This window comes from Mastigoproctus giganteus, chromosome 2 (genome assembly GCF_048544385.1).
Source record: "Mastigoproctus giganteus isolate SK-2022 chromosome 2, ASM4854438v1, whole genome shotgun sequence".
Taxonomy (NCBI): Eukaryota; Metazoa; Arthropoda; class Arachnida; order Uropygi; family Thelyphonidae; genus Mastigoproctus; species Mastigoproctus giganteus.
The window spans coordinates 38,623,551-38,642,768 of record NC_143576.1 but is presented as its reverse complement, the minus strand read 5'-3'; the positions used below and the strand labels follow the sequence as shown (position 1 = coordinate 38,642,768).

At 36.7% G+C, this 19,218-nt stretch overlaps 1 protein-coding gene across 1 annotated transcript in view; it reads right to left on the bottom strand.

Annotated features, from left to right (window-relative positions):
• The window catches only part of Cbp80 (Nuclear cap-binding protein subunit 1), a 393,330-nt gene that overhangs the window by 276,917 nt on the left and 97,195 nt on the right, over positions 1-19,218 (bottom strand). The window contains exons 7-8 of the mRNA XM_090368459.1: positions 12,950-12,997; positions 12,775-12,848 (exon numbers count right to left, since the gene is read on the bottom strand). Of these exons, the coding sequence (XP_090224585.1) occupies positions 12,775-12,848; positions 12,950-12,997 (122 nt within the window). The remainder of the gene's footprint in view (positions 1-12,774; positions 12,849-12,949; positions 12,998-19,218) is intronic.

Sequence of the window (19,218 nt, the reverse complement as noted above, 5' to 3'; positions counted from 1 at the left end):
TGTATAAGCAATGGGAATTCCGTGTAAAGAGGAGGTAACATTATGCCTATTCAATTCTGACTAGAGGCTTGTCTTTAATGTTCTTTGAACCTGGTTTTAGAGAATGTCTTGATAGCCACACTCACTTCTTTGCCCCATTACCCCACTCATGCAAAAAGTGAGGCAATTTTGCATAATTTTCTTTTAAGTGTGCTGAAAGGGCCATAGGAATGTATATGCAATGGATATAATCTTGTTTACATTATGAAGGAGAACTCCTTTAAGGCTTTGCTTCAATGAATCAATAAATAACCTCCACTGCATTGGTAGTAAAAGAGTTCAAAAAAGTTCATAACTGCAATATATCATTGAGCTCTCATTGGAAAAATAGGTAACCAATTTTTTTCACAATTTCTAAAACATGAAAAAGACTGTTCATGGGGGACATCAGATTCTTGGATTTCAGTCTTGACCTTGAAAGCTGTAGAGCCTTTGGGTAGATTTAAATCCAGAAGTTGGATTTAAATGAGCACTTAAACCTGCACGGAGTGCAATCTGTCTAATTTCTTAAAGAGCTACAGATTATTCTCAGACATTTCGTGTTACTTCCTGTACCACTTCTTCAGTGTCTGTTATCACCATAATTTACAAAAAGTTTTACACATTACTACCCATTAATTTGATTATATATTTCTTATTCGTTAAGGTTGAGTCTTGAATTAGTTAACAAATAGCTATTAGCAAACAGGTAAAGAATTACGTTTGAACAGTTTTAAATAATTTTACATTAGTTATTAATTTGGTTAATAAGATTAATAATAAAACAATTGACATTAAGTAAATGGATAACTATGAATACTCACACTCCTCTAATGATGGCCAGAAATTAAAGGCAGATTACACTCCATGCAAGTTTAAGTACTCATTATTGACATACCTGCACACCATGCCACTAAAAGAATATTTAAGAGAGATTTAAATCTCTGCCAAAATCATAGAGTTTGCATTAATTTCTTTGTCACAACAGTTTATAATATCCTCTATTTCACAACAGGTGAATCTGATGTTCAAGAACAATTGGTGGAATAGTTCAGTGGAAAAAAATCATGTGAGACTGGCCTTACAACTAGAGTAGTAGTGTGCAAATTATGCAAGAAAGCAAGCTTATATAGCATCAGCCAAAAAAAAAAAAAAAAAAAAAACCATACTTCACCCATCCATACCCTCCAAGAATTTGTCTAGTTCTTTCCTGAATTTATTTAAACCATCCACTTCCAGAAAAGCAGATAGAAGCTGTTCCAACAATCAACTACCCGCTGGCTGAAGGCAAAGCTTCCACACATCTATCCTGCAACTATACTTCCATGTATGGAGGTATAGTCGCTGCAACCTCCATATATGTACACACAACCATGAGCAGCACTATCATCAAAGACACAATATAAAAATCATGTTAGAAGCAGCTACTAGTTAGCACATTGCACCAGAAAACCACTGAACACAGAATAAAAACTTCACAGGCTTATATAGCTACATGACTTGCATATCAACATGTTTGGGCATGTCTATACCTGTCAGTCAAAAAGGAAGTAATAGACTCATCACGCATTTATGGATTGTGTGTCTAAGAAAACAATTCTCACTGTTTGTAAAAAAATGTTAGGTAAAAATTATTTCAATTTTCAGAATTAGCACTAAAAGATCGCTGAGAAACACTAATTTTTTATTAAGTCATAGTCATTTGACTATAACATGCTCTTATTCTCACTTTTGTTTTCGTAGTACTTATATTACACCAAACTAACTCGACATCTACACTGGTCACCCAATCAATGCACTGCTCTCAGACTCAATGTGCTTCTTAACCAAGAGCATAATTCCAGCATGCTTCCTGTCCTTTCTGTACCCACTGTACTCTGCATATTCATATTTCACATCCCTTATGTCTGAATGATGCCATGTTTCCAATATTCCTATGAAGTTGACATTTGGTGACCTACCTAACCAATACTTCAAATTTATTTACTATACTATTAGTATTAATGTACAAGCATATATATATATATTATTATTATTTTATCTTTCTATTGTGGTTTATTGTGTTTATTTTCTTGATTACGGGTGTTTTCTACTCATAGGTATTATGGTTAATACATTACTGGTCTTTAAGCTAGCCTAAACTCGGTTATCTTAAATGCCCAGGGCCTATTCATTTATTATTTTTCAACTTGTTACGTATTGCTAAAGAAATTGTCATATTAATTATAGATGAAAAACTGTAGCAATACTACTTTATGACAAAATGATAAAATATTAAACATTTTTATACATTTATTGTATTACATCTTTATACATATTTGTATTACATCACATGGTCGTCAATCCCCTACTTGACGACCATGTGATGTAATACAAATATGTATAAAGATGTAATACAATAAATGTATAAAAATGTTTAATATTTTATCATTTTGTCATAAAGTAGTATTGCTACAGTTTTTCATCTATAATTAATATGACAATTTCTTTAGCAATACGTAACAAGTTGAAAAATAATAAATGAATAGGCCCTGGGCATTTAAGATAACCGAGTTTAGGCTAGCTTAAAGACCAGTAATGTATTAACCATAATACCTATGAGTAGAAAACACCCGTAATCAAGAAAATAAACACAATAAACCACAATAGAAAGATAAAATAATAATATGTACTCTGTTCGTACCCGGGCATTGCTAAAACAGCTACTGGGACAACAGAAAAATCTAGAAATAATTTAAGGAAAACCACTATAAAAGTATATTAAAAGTAAAATACAACATAAATTATCATATTACTAAAGAATAATATATATATATATATATATACACCTCCCCCACCTTAGTAAATATAGCCCATATACATTTGCTTATCTAATAAGGACCTCAACAAGTCTTGTGAACTTCCTATGCCTTGCTTTCCAGGCTGCTGCATATTTTAATAGAAGGAGAACAAGAATCAATTTTATCTCTGCCACTGCTGCTGTTAAACTATTAGTCTGTGTATTCCCATCAAACTAGTAGTTTTCCTAACCTAATATTGCCTCAATAACATCAGCAAATATGCTTGCAATTCCCCCTACCACCTTCTATTTAAGAGTATCCCATCCTTCTGTTAACAAAGTTATAGTTGACAAAAATTTACCACATGAGCTTTGCACACTCAGAGAGAATGTGATGAACTGATTGCTAAGGCCCTCATCATATACTCCCTTAACATGTGCAAAATTCCAGAAACTTTCAAATTCAATCTTAACTTCTGGCCTTTCTCAATTCTGTATGATACAGTATTAACCCGGTCAAAGTCCGCCCTGTTTTTGTCTAATTTTTAACCCTAACTCGAAAGTTGCTCCCCCCCGAAGAAAACTAATAATTTTCATAATTTCTACTCAATTTTCCATATTGAAACTCTCAATATACATAAACAGAAGTATATTCTTTGATTTCCTACCTTTAGCGCTCAGCAAAAACTATTAATTCACTCTAAAACAGCAAAAATGTACGATCACATTTCAATTTATCAAATTTTGATGTCGGCAAAACAAGATCCAAGCTTTGAAAATAAAACGCGTTACTTCATTAGTTCAAAAATTTGCGCGTCAGCTCGGCACCTCTGGCTAAAATGAATCAACGCACGCAGCTTACGTCATTAACGTTACCAAGGTAATCCAAGGAGAAAATGAAACTGTAAACAACTTTTGTGGAAAACAAACAGTTGAGCATCATTACTTGCGAACACTAATTTGCATGGCTCACTCACAACAGTAGCTTTATTGCTTTTCATAATTGTTGTACGAAAGAATTGCAACGAATTGGTTTTGAAAAACTAAAATATTGCATTTCCTTTCTTCAATATGTATTATCTACTAAAAAAAAATCAAGGAAATTTATCTACTGGAAGCTATACTGGAAACGGAAAGAAAAAACTGTTGTAAAACTGATCACTACAATGCGCATTTCATAAAAAAAAAAGTTCGCTTTATTGTAATTGTTTCTAGAGGACTAAATCGGAACAGCAGTTTCATGGATGTATATTTGATCTTCTTACAACATTTCAAGAAAATATTTCTATTCATAGCTGCGTTATAAACTTCGAAAACTGATATCAAAAGAAGGAACTTCACATGCATCTCACCTGGTGTACAAACAAAAAAAAAAAAAAAAAAATGCGCAGCTAGTAACAGATTGTGAGAACAATCCATTACTCATAGTGAGGATTGGGAAATTGTAAGTAATTGTTATTGAATACTTCAATATTTCCTTGATATGCATTTGATATCATCAAAAAATTTCCAGAGAAAAATTGAATTTTCCTTATCACACAACGCCCGAAAAATTCACCATAAAATGTCATGTGTTTCAATGTTTGAATTCCATTCTGAGCAGCAAATGTAATTTCACTTCTCTTGCGCTGACAGAGTAGCCGTTCACCGAATGAAGAAAAACAGGGTTCATTTTCATGAAATTTCCAATTCCCTTCTTCACTTGAGGGAAAAAAAACTCCTTAGGGGAGGGAGTCCACCCTTTCTGGTCCGACCCTGGAGAGAGAGAGAGAGAGAGAGAGAGAGAGAGAGAGAGAGAGAGAGAGAGAGAAATAAAAAATACCCTTTTGGTGGGGAGAAGGCCAAGAGATTGTCAAACGTCCAGAGCGCTAACTTTCATTTATTTTATTTATTATTATTTATTTATTTTATTTTATTATATTATTATTATTTTTTTTTTCTTGTGTTGTTCTAGCAATCCATCCTGGATTGTGGCTTCCCTGGGCCGGGATAGTGCTTCTCCCTCTTTTATCCTTCCCTCTCTTCATCTTATACAAGTTTTTCTTTCCTCTCTGGGAAACTTTTTTTTTTGGCTGATGCTGCATAAGCTCATACACTTGCTTTCTTGCATCACATGCCACTACTACTACTAGTTCCCCAGGGAGGAAGGCGTGCAGTTAGTAGGGGAGATCTTGCCCTCCTGCTAGGGACGAATACCTGGAGGCAGTCGTCCAGGTGATCGCTGCTTCCAGGTAGCCAGAATGCCCAAATACAACATCACAATACAGAGCACACACATAAGCTCACAAACAGTTTTTCTTTCCTGTCACTTTCTCCCGAGCGGGATGAAAAATTTTTTTCTCTCTCTCTTGCCTTCCTTTTCATCTGTCTTCATCCAACATGGGATATTCCTAAGCGGGATGATTTTTTTTTTTTCACGACACACACTGGCCTTACCCTGACAATGCGTAAAAACTGAACAGAGCAACGAGGCCGAGATGAACTTTTGTTCTAGGAGCCGCCCATACAAAAACAAAAAATAAATAAAGAAAATAAATAATAATAATAAAAAAAAAAAAAAAAAAACAGCATTGCAGCTCTAAGTCAGCTTCATCCTAGGATGCCGAAACTGCAATTGTTTTAGAGAACAATATTTTGCATTATAGCTCTGTTACAATATTTTGCTTCGTTTCTTTACATTATTGCTGTAGCAAACGATATCGGTGTGCATGACGTTTCATCACAGATGCTGGAGTTCTAATTAGTCAGTTCATCCTAAGATGCGGAATTACTAATTAGTCCGATTTTGGTCTGGTGCTCATTTGATAAAAAATCCAGAATAATTCCTCTGGAAATATTAGCTAGTGAACTGCATTATAAATTTCAAACATCGCTGTATTGCTTATGCTTTGAGTGACCGCATGTTTTCGCCTTGTACAATTGTTTTATTGTGGACACTTTCTTCCAGTCAGTAAAATCATTATTATTGAAGTAATTCATTATGTTGGGGGAAACCGTTTTTGCTCCTAATTGATGTAGCACTTTCGAATTTCGCAAAGTGGATTATTTGAACACAACATACATTAGAAGGTCAGTAAAAGAGTTGATAATTGATGGGCAGCATTCCGACAAACAAATTTTCTGTTTATATTACGTGATGACCACACGGTCAGAGATCCCGAAATAGAGAGAGAGAGAGAGAGAGAGAATACAAGAAACCGCACTGCATTTAGCAGTCACCGACTCATCTGCCAAAAACCACAGTAAAACAATAAAAGTGATGGGGAGTAAGTCTATTTGTCAGCGGAGTTTATCTGTTTATTGCAGTTCAGAACAGCATTATGACCGTGGATAGTGAATTTATTCGGCTTCTGTACTAAAACAGAATTTCTCCCTTTGCGATGACATCAAAGCGTAACAAGCAAATATCTTCTAACGATACTTTTTGAGCAGCCGTTAGTTGTAATCTGTTAGCTTTGTTACAAATATTGCAGTTATGTGAACAATACACATTTCAAGAAAGAAAGAAATTCATAGCGGATGATTTTTTTTTCTTTCTTTTGAGGCACCAGTTTCGAAGTTTATAACGCAGCTATAAATAGAAATATTTTCTCGAAATTTGGTTAGAAGATCAAACTCAGGAAACTGTTGTTCTGATATTGTTTACTAAAAACAATTACAATAAAGCAAATTTTTTTTTTTTTTATCAAATGCGCATTGCAGTGTTATCAGTTTTACACCAGTTTTTCCCGTTTCCAACAGATGAATTTCCTTGATCTTCTGTTTGTAGGAGCAATACACGTTGAAGATAGGATGTACGATCTGTTTACCTTCCATAAACTGTTATTGGTACTGTATGGCTTTATTGCTTCTTATGTCAAAAACAGTAGCTCCTGTTCGTCTTTTGTTAATTTACACTTCTCCCTTACCGTCTCGATGTAGCTGTACTGGTGATGTGATATATACTTCCCACGCTTCGCTCGTATTTACGCGGAGTTGTTTATCAGAACTGCTCCTCTCCGTAAAAATAAATTTGCGCGCTTTATACCAAGAAACGAATCAAGTGTCGGGTTTCATAAGCTCTAGGCTGGTTAGGGCGGGGGTAAAAAAATTAATTGAAAAGGCCTAAAAAATTGCATACTTGATGTCACATTTTTGTCATTTGGGTGAAATTCAATAGAAGGTTTTGAAAATTTAAGTGGGAAAATTCAAGGAAACAGTTCTGGCTCCAACTATAGTGAGTTTCAGCTCTGTAATTAGAGTAAAAATTATAGAATTAACTTGCTGAACCCAGTTGGGGCTGGTACGTACCCCAGCGGACGGGGATACGGTTAATAAATTATTAATAAAGCCTCACATTGCCTAGTCTTAACAATGTGTACAACATCAACTTTTGTATCTTTAAAAGATGATAAAACTGTTTGACATCATTAACTTTTGCCCCTGGCAGACATACCCTGTTGTATTCTTCCACCTATCTTTTTCACAATATATTTCCTGTTTTACTGACAAGAGAGTCACCAATAATAGCTACTTTGTATGGTACCAGCACTTCATGCCTTTGGGAATGCCACTGTGTTGTCTGATTCTGATGCACAAGGTATCGAGCTACTGAAGGCTTAATGGTTTCCTCATTTTAATTCCTTCAAGGGCATCAATCATGTTAGCATTAGCAAAGGCACATGATGCAAGAAAGCAAACTTATATGGCATCAGCCAAAAAAAAACCCCTTATTTCACCCATCCACTTGCTCCAAATGTTTGTCAAGTTCTGCCTTGAATCTATTTACGCTATCAACTTCTACAACTACAGATGGAAGTTTGTTCCAGAAATCAACCACCCGCTGGCTAAAAGCAAACTTGCGCACATCTATTCTACAACCGTCTTTCCTCAATTTGAATTTATGCCCTCTCAGGTGATTATTCTGAGCAAGAGGAAGAATCCCATCAGCACTGAGCATGCTCAAACCATTCAAGGCTTTATACACCTCAATCAGATCATCTCGCAGGTGCCTAGTCTCCAGACACTGTAATTTGCAAAACTTAAGCCTTTCTTTGTAAGAGCAACCCTTTGTTCCATTCACTAATCTTGTTGCCCGTACTGCTCTGTACTCATTCCAACAGCTCTACATCCTTCTTAAAATGAGGCCTCCAGACCTGTATACAGTACTCAAGGTGTGGCCGGACCATTGCCTTATACAAGGGAATAATCACCTTCTTATCCCTGCTAGAAAAATTCCTGTATATCATTGACAAGACATCATGAGCTACTCTCGCCTGGTTTCCTCATTTTTCTGAGCATTTGCACTGCTCAGAAAACTTCATATTTGCCTGCGCAATTACGCCCAGGTCCTTTTCATTCTCTACCACTGTCAGTGTGGTACCACAGAGTTGATACGTTACTCTGGGATTACTGCTTCACATATGTAGTACTTTACATTTGTCAATGTTAAACTTCATTTGCCACCTCTCAGCCCATCAGCTCAACTTTTCTAGATCCTGTTGCAGCAGTGTACTGAGTATCATTAACAACCCTGCCAACCTTTGAATCTGCAAACTTGGACATTAAGCCTGATATACCATCATCAATATCATTTATAAATACAGAAAACAATGGACCCAACACTGAACCCTGAGGGACTCAGGGTTCAGTGTTACTCTCATAGTTACTCTCAATTTTATCAATAGTTAATCAATTTTCTCAAGTTTATCAATAGTTACTCTCAGTAACTATTGTTACTGAGAGTAACAATAGGCGCATGTATACTTGGATGTACACCAATGCTAAGAGTATAGTAAATAAATTTGATGATTTTAAGTGTTGATCAAGGCATCAAAATACAGACATTGTTGGGATTTCAGAGATGTGGTGTCATTAAGATATAAGGAATACAGAATTTTATACAATGTATACAGAAAGGATGGGGAGAGGTTATGCTCTTAGTTAAGAAATGCATAAAATCTAAGGCAGTGCATCCAGTTGACACAGATGGCCAGTGCAATGCTGAGTCAGTTTGGTGTGACGTAAACACTGGGAAAGCAAAAATGAGAGTAGGAGTTTGTTATAGGCATAATGACTGACGAGTACAACAACAATGGTAGAGAGAAATGAGCCAGAGAATGGGCCAGTAAATCAGAATATCTTAAATTGGGGGATTTTAACATTCCAGATATTGACTGGAACTTGTGGGTTGGTCACTCACAGACTAGTAAGACTTTTGTGAATATAATGGATGACTATTTTCTAATGCAGCAGCTTTAGAGAGGCAACAAGAGTGAGTAATACTCTTGGTTTGATTATCAGCAGTGATTATTTATGCATTAAGAATATGCAGATAAAAGAACCATGATTTGGTAGTAATTAGTGTATTGATTTGGGATTTACTTAAAGATGTAACTGTCATCAAGGGTAAAGGGGAGGGTTTTTGCTTTCATAACTGTGACTCAGTGGTCTCAGACAGTTGTTTTTAAATTCTATATAGTGGGACCAACTGATGATGTTACCATCAGCAAATTCTAAATCAGAAACTTTCAAGATTTCAAGATATTAATCATAGAAGCTACTATATAAGCTACTTTTCATACTAACTAAGAAATGCTCTTCAGGTATAAGTCTAAATGGATGCATATAAATTATTGTGTGACACAGAAGCCTACAGTAGATATAAACTAGTCTGTAATCAAGTCACAAAGGATATCGAACAAGCAAAGACAGATTAGGAGAAAGCTTTGGCAAAGGATGTTAAAAAAAAAAAACAAAGACTTCACTTCTGTAAACACAAGAAGAAAGGAGATGAATCAAATTGGTTCACTCAATATCATCGGATTAATTGTTGATCCTGCTCAGGTTGCTGACAAACTGAATGAGTATTTGGCATCTACATTCATATATGAAGAATTCTTCAGGTAAAGGGATGCCAGAAGTTTATCAAACTCTAACAGGGTGCTAAATGATTTGAAGTTAACATAAGCAAAGCAATCGGGGTGGATCAGGTCTATCCAAGTATATTAAGGAAGGCAGCAAAGAAAATAAGCAAACCCTTAGCCATAATTATGAGAGCATTATAGTCTTGGAATATACCATTTCTCTCTGAGAAAAATGCAACTTGGCTGGGAGCATATGGTTTCTAAGAACGTCAGTTCAACTTCGTCTCTTATCTCTGTGAAGATTGGTTTGGTTTGAGTTTTATTGGCGCATCAGCAGCTGAGTCTCTGTGAAGAACAGTATCATTACAAATGGGTCAGATATATGAGTTACATAGGTTTGTGTGTATTATGTGTGTGTGTGTGTGTGTGTGTGTGTGTGTGTGTGTGTGTGTGTGTGTGTGTGTGTGCGCGCGTGCGCGCGTGCGTGCGTGCGTGCGTGCTCTGTTGTTGCGTCTGGCTGCTTGGCTACCCAGAAGCATCATTCAACTGGACAGACGATTATGGGTACTCGTCCACAACACGGAAAGGTGGTCCAATCCCAATGGAGGAATCTGGTGGGCCAGATTCCTCTAGAGCAGGGGAGGGCAACAGCCGGCCCACGGGCCACATCCGGCCCCCTCGGTAAATGCATAAATATAGAAAATCCATACCTGACTACACTCACCGTAAACGTTCGGCTTAATTCGGTTCAATCGGGAATCGCGGCCAGTACAACAGTAACCAAGTGATTCTACGCAGCGTCAAAGAGTTATTTCCAAATTATTATTGTAGCATCGATCGAACGAAGTTCCTTTGGGTTTGACTTCTTATTGAAAAAAATAATATTGGTGCGAGATATTTTATGTTTTATGCCTTTTCTAATTATTACAATTTTTAATTTAATATAATTTATAGCCCATAAAATGAGCCAATTAAAAAAAAAGAAAAATTGATGCCGAATGCTGCATTTTCAATGATAATTGGACATTCAGATATTTAATTGCAAATATAGACGATAAAGCTGTTTGTTTGGTTTGTAACGAAACTATTTCCGTTTTTAAAGAATATAATCTAAAAAGGCATTTTTCAAAAAAAAACATTTCGTAAAATATAAGCTATTTTCACCGGAACAAATGAAAATTGAAGCAGAAAATTTAAAATGTGGTTTGCGTAAGCAACAAAATACTTTGAAAATTTTGTCAAAACAGATAGAGCTCTGACAAAAGCTAGTTACATTGTTGCACATAAGGTTGCAAAACAATGTAAATCATTTTCTGACGGGGAATTTGTGAAGGAATGTTTGATAGATATTGCTGAATTATTATGCCCTGCTAAAAAAAAACTGACGTTTGAAAAAATTTCTGTCACGAAGAACTCTTGTGAGACGAATTGATAATATTTCGAGTAATTTATGCGATCGATTAAAATTAAAATTGGAAGATTGTACTTACCATGCACTGGCTTTAGATGAGTCATGTGACATTACCGATATGAGCCAACTTTTAATCTTTATTCGAGGTATAAATCATAGATTTGAAATTACGGAGGAATTACTTTCTGCATGTCCTACAAAAGACACAACGACTGGCGAAGATTTTTTTATAGCTCTTCAAGAAGCTTTGCAAAAACATAATATAAAGTGGGACAAAATTGTCAACATCACAACCGATGGGTGTCCTAGTTTGACAGGAAAAAAACATTGGATTATTAAAAAGAATAAGCGACGAAATAAAGCGTATTCCAGGAAAAAGAAATAATTTTCTTACATTGTATAATTCATCAAGAAACCCTTTGGCAAAAGAGTTTTAAAACTGAAGCATGTTATATCGGTTGTAACGAAAGTAGTTAATTTTCGTTAAATTTAAAGTTTTAAAAATTTTAAACCACCGGCAATTCATAAATTTTTGAAAGAAATTGAATGTGATTTTACTGATATTCCTTACCATATGGAGGACATAAGATGGCTTAGTCTTGCAAGAGTGTTAAAACGATTTCATGATTTGTTGGATGAAATTGTAAACTTCTTAAATGCTAAGCTTAAGGACAAGCTGAATGAATTTTGTGAATTAAAAGATGAACAATGGCTGAACGACTTTTTCTTCTCCGTTGATATGTTTTCGCGTCAAAATGAATTAAATTTATTATTACGAGGGAAAGGACTATTTATTTTTGATATGTATACAAATGTCGCATCGTTTACGAGAAAACTCAAGTTATTTTCTCAACAATTCCAAAATAAACAGTTAATTCACTTTCCAATCTTACAAAAAAGAGAAAAAAACTTGAAATGTGCTGATTTTAAGAAATATGAGGCTATAATAAGTGACTTATTTAATGAATTTACAAGAAGATTTGATGATTTTCAGAAAATTTCTAAAGATCTATCTTTAGTAAGCCTACCATTTAATTTTAATGTCAATGATGCACCACCTTGTATCCAGTTGGAACTGATAAATTTACAATCAAATTTAAAGAATCAATTTGCTGAAAAAACACTAACGGACTTTTATGCCTCATTAAATCCAGAAATGTTTAAAAATATTCTGGATAATGCGCAGAAATATTTTGGCATTCTTTGGATCGACATAACTATGCGAAACTACATTTTCTTTAATGAAAAATACAAAGAGCAAAATTAGATCAAGAATAACGGATGAAAATTTAGGAGCAGTTCTATTCAATTATTCAAGAATATATTCAATTAAAACTAGCACATATTTTTAGGTAAATGCTTTATGTAACAGTTCTACTTATTGCAGAATGAAATTAGTGACTAGTGTACTTTGTTTTGAACACTGATTGATATCTACAAAACACCTTTCAATCTCTACAATAATTAAAATGATATAAGTACAAACTAAACCAAAGATTTTCTTGGTTCACAATATATATTTTGTTTCAAAAGCAATTCACTTCAAAAAAAAAAAAAAAAACTTTATATTCCTTATATCAGCATTAACTAATATTAATGACATTCTACTAATATTAATAATTATTGTAATTAATATTTATAATTAATAATAATATTACACAAAAGCAAAACTCTCATTTATTCTTATACATGCATTCGATACAAAGAATAGTAACAATTACCTTATGTATACGTCAATTGTCCTTAACAAGTGGTCCAATTCTTGATCTTTCTTTTCATATAATTCTCTTCCAACCTGGTTTAAGATTAAACTAACATTTAGCTTTTTCCCCCTTTAATCCACACTAAAATATAAAAAAAAACCACATTGAATTAAAATTTTGCTTTTTAACTTACCCACGGCAAAACACACAGCACTGTATATGTATACCAGTCAGAACGAACCTGAAATAGAAAATAATATATTTTTAAAAAATAAAGATTTTTTTATGTTACTGATTACTAATACTTTGGGAGGACAGAATTTTATGCACATTCATGGATGCAATGGCCAGCATTTTTCAAAGCTACAGCAACTATTTCCCAGATATTGACTGGAATTTGTGGGTTGGTCACACACACACGCGCGCGCGCGCAAGGCTTTTATGGATTTATTGGATGATTGTTTTCTAAAACAGCATATTCAAGTTCAATTAGAGGAAGTAATATACTCTTGATCTGATTATCAGTAGTGATTCTTCATGCATTAAGAATCATGCATTAAGAACTTTATGCTGTTTTTCTTTGCATCCTTTGCCAAAGATTTCTCGTAATCTGGCTTTGCTTGCCTAACCTCCTTTGTGACTTCTTTACAGATCAGCTTATATCTATCATAGGCTTCCATGTCACCCATTAATTTGTATGTATCCCATGCATTTTTCTTCTCTGCCACATGTCTCATTACTTCATCTGACATACATTTAGGCCTAAACCTTGAACAATATTTCTTAGTTGGTATGAAACACAAGTATTAGCATTAGCATTAGTAGAGGCATTTGATGCAAGAAAGCAAGCTTATGCAGCATCAGCCAAAAAAAAAAAAAAAAAAACCCACTTCCACTTCACCCCTCTGTTCGTTCAAAATACCTGTCCAGCTGAGCCTTAAACTTATTTAGGCTATCAACCTCCACCACAAGGGATGGAAGTCTGTTCCACCAACCAACCACCCGCTGGCTAAAGGCAAATTTCCGCACGTCTATCCTACATCTGTCTTTCCTCAATTTGAATTTATGCCCTCTCAGGTGATTTTTCTGAGCTAGAGGAAGAATCCCATCAGCATTGAGCATGCTTAAACCATTCAAGGCTTTATACACCTCTATCAGATCACCTCGCTGGTGCCTAGTCTCCAGACACTGTAATTTGCAAAACTTAAGCCTTTCTTCGTAAGAGCACCACTTTGTTCCATTCACTAATCTTGTTCCCCTTCTCTGTACTCATTCCAGCAGCTCTACATCCTTCTTGAAATGAGGCCTCCAGACCTGTATACAGTACTCTAGGTGTGGCCTGACCATTGCCTTATACAATGGAATAATCACCTCCTTATCCCTGCTGGAAAAATTCCTGTATATCATTGACAATACTCCATGAGCTACTCTTGCAGCCCGTCTGCACTGCTCAGAGAACTTCATATCTGCCTGCACAACCACCCCCAAGTCCCTTTCATTCTCTACCACTGTCAGTGTAGTACCACAGAGTTGATACGTTGCTCTGGGGTTGCTGTTTCCCATGTGTAGTACTTTACATTTGTCAATGTTAAACTTCATTTGCCACCTCTCAGCCCATCTGCTCAACCTTTCCAGATCCTGTTGCAGCAGCATAGTGTCAGTAGTGTCCTTGACAACCCTGCCAACCTTTGTATCGTCTGCAAACTTGGACATTAAGCTTGATATACCATCATCAATATCATTTATAAATACAGAAAACAATAATGGACCCAACACTGAGCCCTGAGGGACTCCACTAATAACATTAGTCCACGATGAGCAGTGTCCATTGATTACCACTCTCTGTCTTCTCCCCCTCAACCACCCCTTTATCCATAGCAGCAATTTGCCTCCAATGTCACACTGCTCCAATTTGTGTAGCAGTCTTCCATGTGCAACAGTATCAAAAGCCTTTCTAAGATCCAAGTATATAATATCAAAGTTATTCCCTGCATCCAGTTCTTTTGTGACTGCATCATAGTATCCAATCAAGTTGGTCAGGCAAGACTTCCCCTTAACAAAACCATGCTGTGTCTATAACTGAAGTCTTGTCTAAATGATCCTGCAGTGCTTCTTTAACCAGTGCCTCCATTAAATTTCCTGGAACAGAAGTTAAGCTCACAGGTCTATAATTACTTGTGTCAGCCTTTGATCCTCCTTTGTGAATTGGGGGTCACATTTGCACATTTCCAGTCTATGGGTACCTCCCCTGAGTCCAAGGAAGCTCTCATAATTATGGCTAAGGGTTTGCTTACTTCCGTTGCTGCCTCCTTTAATATAACTGGATAGATCCCATCCACCGCGGGTGCCTTTCTTGTGTTTATCTTCAACAGTTTCTCCTCCACTTTACTCCCAGTTATTTCAAGATTCTGTAGCTTACTGCTAGAGTTGAATACACCTCTGGCATTCCCCTTGCTGAATAACTCCTCATGTGTGAATGTCGATGCAAAATATTCATTTAGTTTGTTAGCTACCTGAGCAGGATCATCAACAGTTGACCCATCAATATCAAGTGGACCAATCTGATTCATCCCCTTCCTTCTAGAGTTTACGTAAGTAAAGAACTCTTTGCTGTTTTTCTTTGCATCCCTTGCCAAGGATTTCTCGTAATCTGCCTTCGCCTGCCTAACCTCCTTTGTAACTTGGTTGCATATCAACTTGTATCTATCATAGGCTTCTGTGTCATGTGTTAATTTGTAAGTATCCCATGCATTCTTCTTCTCTGCCATATGCCTCATTAGTTCATCTGATATCCATTTTGGCCTAAACCTTGAACAATATTTCTTAGTTGGTATGTAAAGCCTAGTAGCTTCCAAGATAAGTTCTTTGAATGCTTCCCATTTTGAATTTGCTGTTGGTAACATCATCAGTTGGTCCCACTGTATAGAATTTAAATACTGTCTCAGTCCATCGTAGTTGCCTTTACGGAAGCAATAACCCCTCCCTTTACCCCTAATGGTAGTTACCTCTTTGAGTAAATCCCACTTCAGCACACTGTGATCACTGCCACCTAGTGGTAGTAATTACAGAACTCTTAGTTTAACTTCTGTTCCAGGGAAATTAGTGGCGGCACTGGTTAAAGAAGCACTGCAGGATCATCTAGACAAGACTTCAATTATAGCTCAGATACAGCATGGTTTTGTTAAGAGGAAGTCTTGTCTGACCAATTTGATTGGATACTATGATGTGATCACAAAGGAACTGAATTCAGGGAATAACTTTGATATCATATATTTGGTTCTTAGAAAGGCTTTTGATACTGTTGCATATGGAAGACTGCTACACAAATTGGAGCAGTGTGGCACTGGAGGAAAATTGCTGCTATGGATAAAGGGATGGTTCAGTGGTAGATGACAGAGAGTGGTAATCAATGGACACTGCTTATCCTGGACTAATGTTATTAGTGGAGTCCCTCAGGGTTTAGTGTTGGGTCCATTATTGTTTTCTGTATTTATAAATGATATTGATGATGGTATATCAGGCTTAATGTCCAAGTTTGCAGATGATATGAAGGTTGGCAGGGTTGTTAATGCCACTAATGACAGTACGCTTTGCTGCAACAGGATCTAGAAAGGTTGAGCAGATGGGCTGAGAGGTAGCAACTGAATTTTAACATTGACAAATGTAAAGTACTGTATATGGGAAGCAGTAACCCCAGAGTAACGTATCAACTGTGTGGTACTACACTGGCAGCAGTAGAGAATGAAAAGGACTTGGAGGTTATTGTGCAGGCAGATATGAAGTTTACTGAGCCGTGCAGACGATCTGCAAGAGTAGCTCATGGTGTCTTGTCAATGATATACAGCAATTTTTCTGGCAGGGATAAGGAGGTGATTATCCCCTTGTACAAGGCAATAGTCAGGCCACACCTTGAGTACTGTATACAGGTCTGGAGGCCTCATTTTAAGAAGGCTGTAGAACTGTTGGAAGGAGTACAGAGAAGGGGAACAAGATTAGTGAATGGAACAAAGGGTTGCTCTTAAGAAGAAAGGCTTAAATTTTGCAAATTGCAGTGGGTGGAGTCTAGGCACCTGCAAGGTGATCTGATTGTGGTGTATAAAGTCTTGAATGGTTTGCACATGCTCAATGCTGATGAGATTCTTCCTCTTGCTCAGAATAATCGCCTGAGAGGGCATAAATTCAAATTGAGGAAAGACAGTTTATAGGACAGATGTGCAGTTTGCCTATAGTCAGCGGTTGGTTGATTGCTGGAACAAACTTCCATGTTGTTGTAGAAGTTGATAGCTTAAACAGATTCAAGGCAGCACTAGACAAATATTTGGAGTGAGTGGATGGGTGAAATGAGGTTTTTTTTTTTTTTTTTTTTGGCTGATGCTATATAAGCTTGCTTTCTTGCATCATGTGCCTTTTCTAATGCTAACATAGAAGAACCTTGCAGTTTAATCCTCACCATTTGCTGATTTGCTCATTTGTTTTTAAATTTTGAGACTGTTTCCAGAAAGCAACATCTGGCTATTGTAACAGCTCACTGCTGCCTTCATTAACACTTCATTCACCAAATTTTAATGTGTCTGGCAATTATCCGTTATATGTCAGTTACCAAAATATCTGCTGTAACTATGCATCCATTAAATTGAAAGCCTATCTCTATATACATCTATCACCTTTTTTTGTTGTGTTGTCAGCATTGGTCACATGTTTTTAAGCTCCTGTCTATCCACCCTTTTTTACCATTTGTCTGTAAGAATCCCAGTCAAGACATATCTTTCAATTCCTCTTCAGGAGAGCTTTTGACTAGTAATAACTTTGTCTGTATAGATTTAGCAGAGTTTTAGTTAGGTTACATTTTAATTTTCAACTTTTAGCCATGGAAAGCTGGCTGTTCCAGTAACATCTTTATTCCACTTCCCCCACCCACCTCAACAATTTCCCCCAGCTACTGCGAGCGAGGATCAAGCAACCACAGCAATGTTTGATCACTGCCAAATCTACAGTCACTGCCAGCATTTACCCTGACAAAGAATCCACACCCTGCAACAGCAGGAGAATACTTCAAGTTCCGAAAGGTTAGTAATGGTAATACTTATGCTAATGCTGTCTAACAGATTATACTTGCTGCCCGTGAAAACCTCGCTCTCGCGACCAACAATAGTGTATACATGATCAAACAACGCTCCAATAAATGAAGAAACTGCTATCCCAGGAAAATGGGATAGTAATCGTTGCTACCGAGGAAAATACCCCTTTAGAGCGTACCTTACAGCAATTGTGAAAAAAGTACCATCAAAAAATATTACTCAAGCCTCCCGTGTAGTGGGAACTGTGGAGGTGTTTTTCAGCCACCCCTCAAACTGTCAGCCACAAACTGTCCTGCAAAATGGAATAGCCATTGGTCATCACCACCTGGAAGCGGCGCGAATTGCCTTAACACCAACGAAAGTTACAACATCAAACATCCCACCTAAGATTCCTCATCAATTTCTCAGAGGAATTTTATCCAAATATGGAATATTTGTTATTCCATATTTGGATAAAATGTTACCGGGAAAATACACACATTCTCTGCAGCAACTAAGGAACTGGAATCACATAAAAAGCTTCCACAGATTCATCAATGCCGACTTAAATGGGATCACTTTCACCTTCTATACCTCAATTTCCTCTTAATGTTTCTTCTGCCATGAAGAGTTCCAAATCAGGAAAAAATGCCAGCATATCTCTATCTCTTGTGAAAGTAATACCGAAAATAAGGCAGCACCAACCAGGGTTAGGTAAGATCCACAAAGTGAGCTGACTGCAGGAGACAATGGGGATACAGAAGAAACTATCAGTCTCAGATGCTTCCCTCACTGAACACATGGCGCCTCCATAGCCAAGTGGGCAGGAGCAGCAGTGCATAGTACATGCTTCTTGATTAGACCGGGGTTCGAGCCCGTAAAAACCAAATACGGAGTATGCGGAAAGGTCAGGGAATGACCACCACATATCCCCGGAGCAATATGGCCTTAGTTGCTAATGCTCCTAAATAACAACACCACTGAACACATCAGAAAAAGAATATTCTAAGACCACAGGAAACCAGGATGGACCTCTTTCAGAAGACACAAAAACCGAAACAAGAGGGTTTTCTCGGAATCAACCCCCAAGGCAGTCCATATCCAAAGTCACAAAACACAAGAAGACAACATACACACGTAGGAAAGGAACCATTCGCTAACAAAAACAACAGGATGGATAAAAATAAATACAGAATACCACAGAAGTCAAACAGTCAGATCCTAAATAAGTCCATCATACCATTAAGCATGAAAATAAATAAGCAAGTAGAAACCACCCACGACTCAAATGAAGAACTTGAATTTCTGGGGGCCAAACAAGGGCAAGCCCGTGAGCCTCATGATTCAGAGGACAAGGACAGGAAACTTTTAATTTTCCTGTCCTTGTCCTCTGCGCTCGACCCAG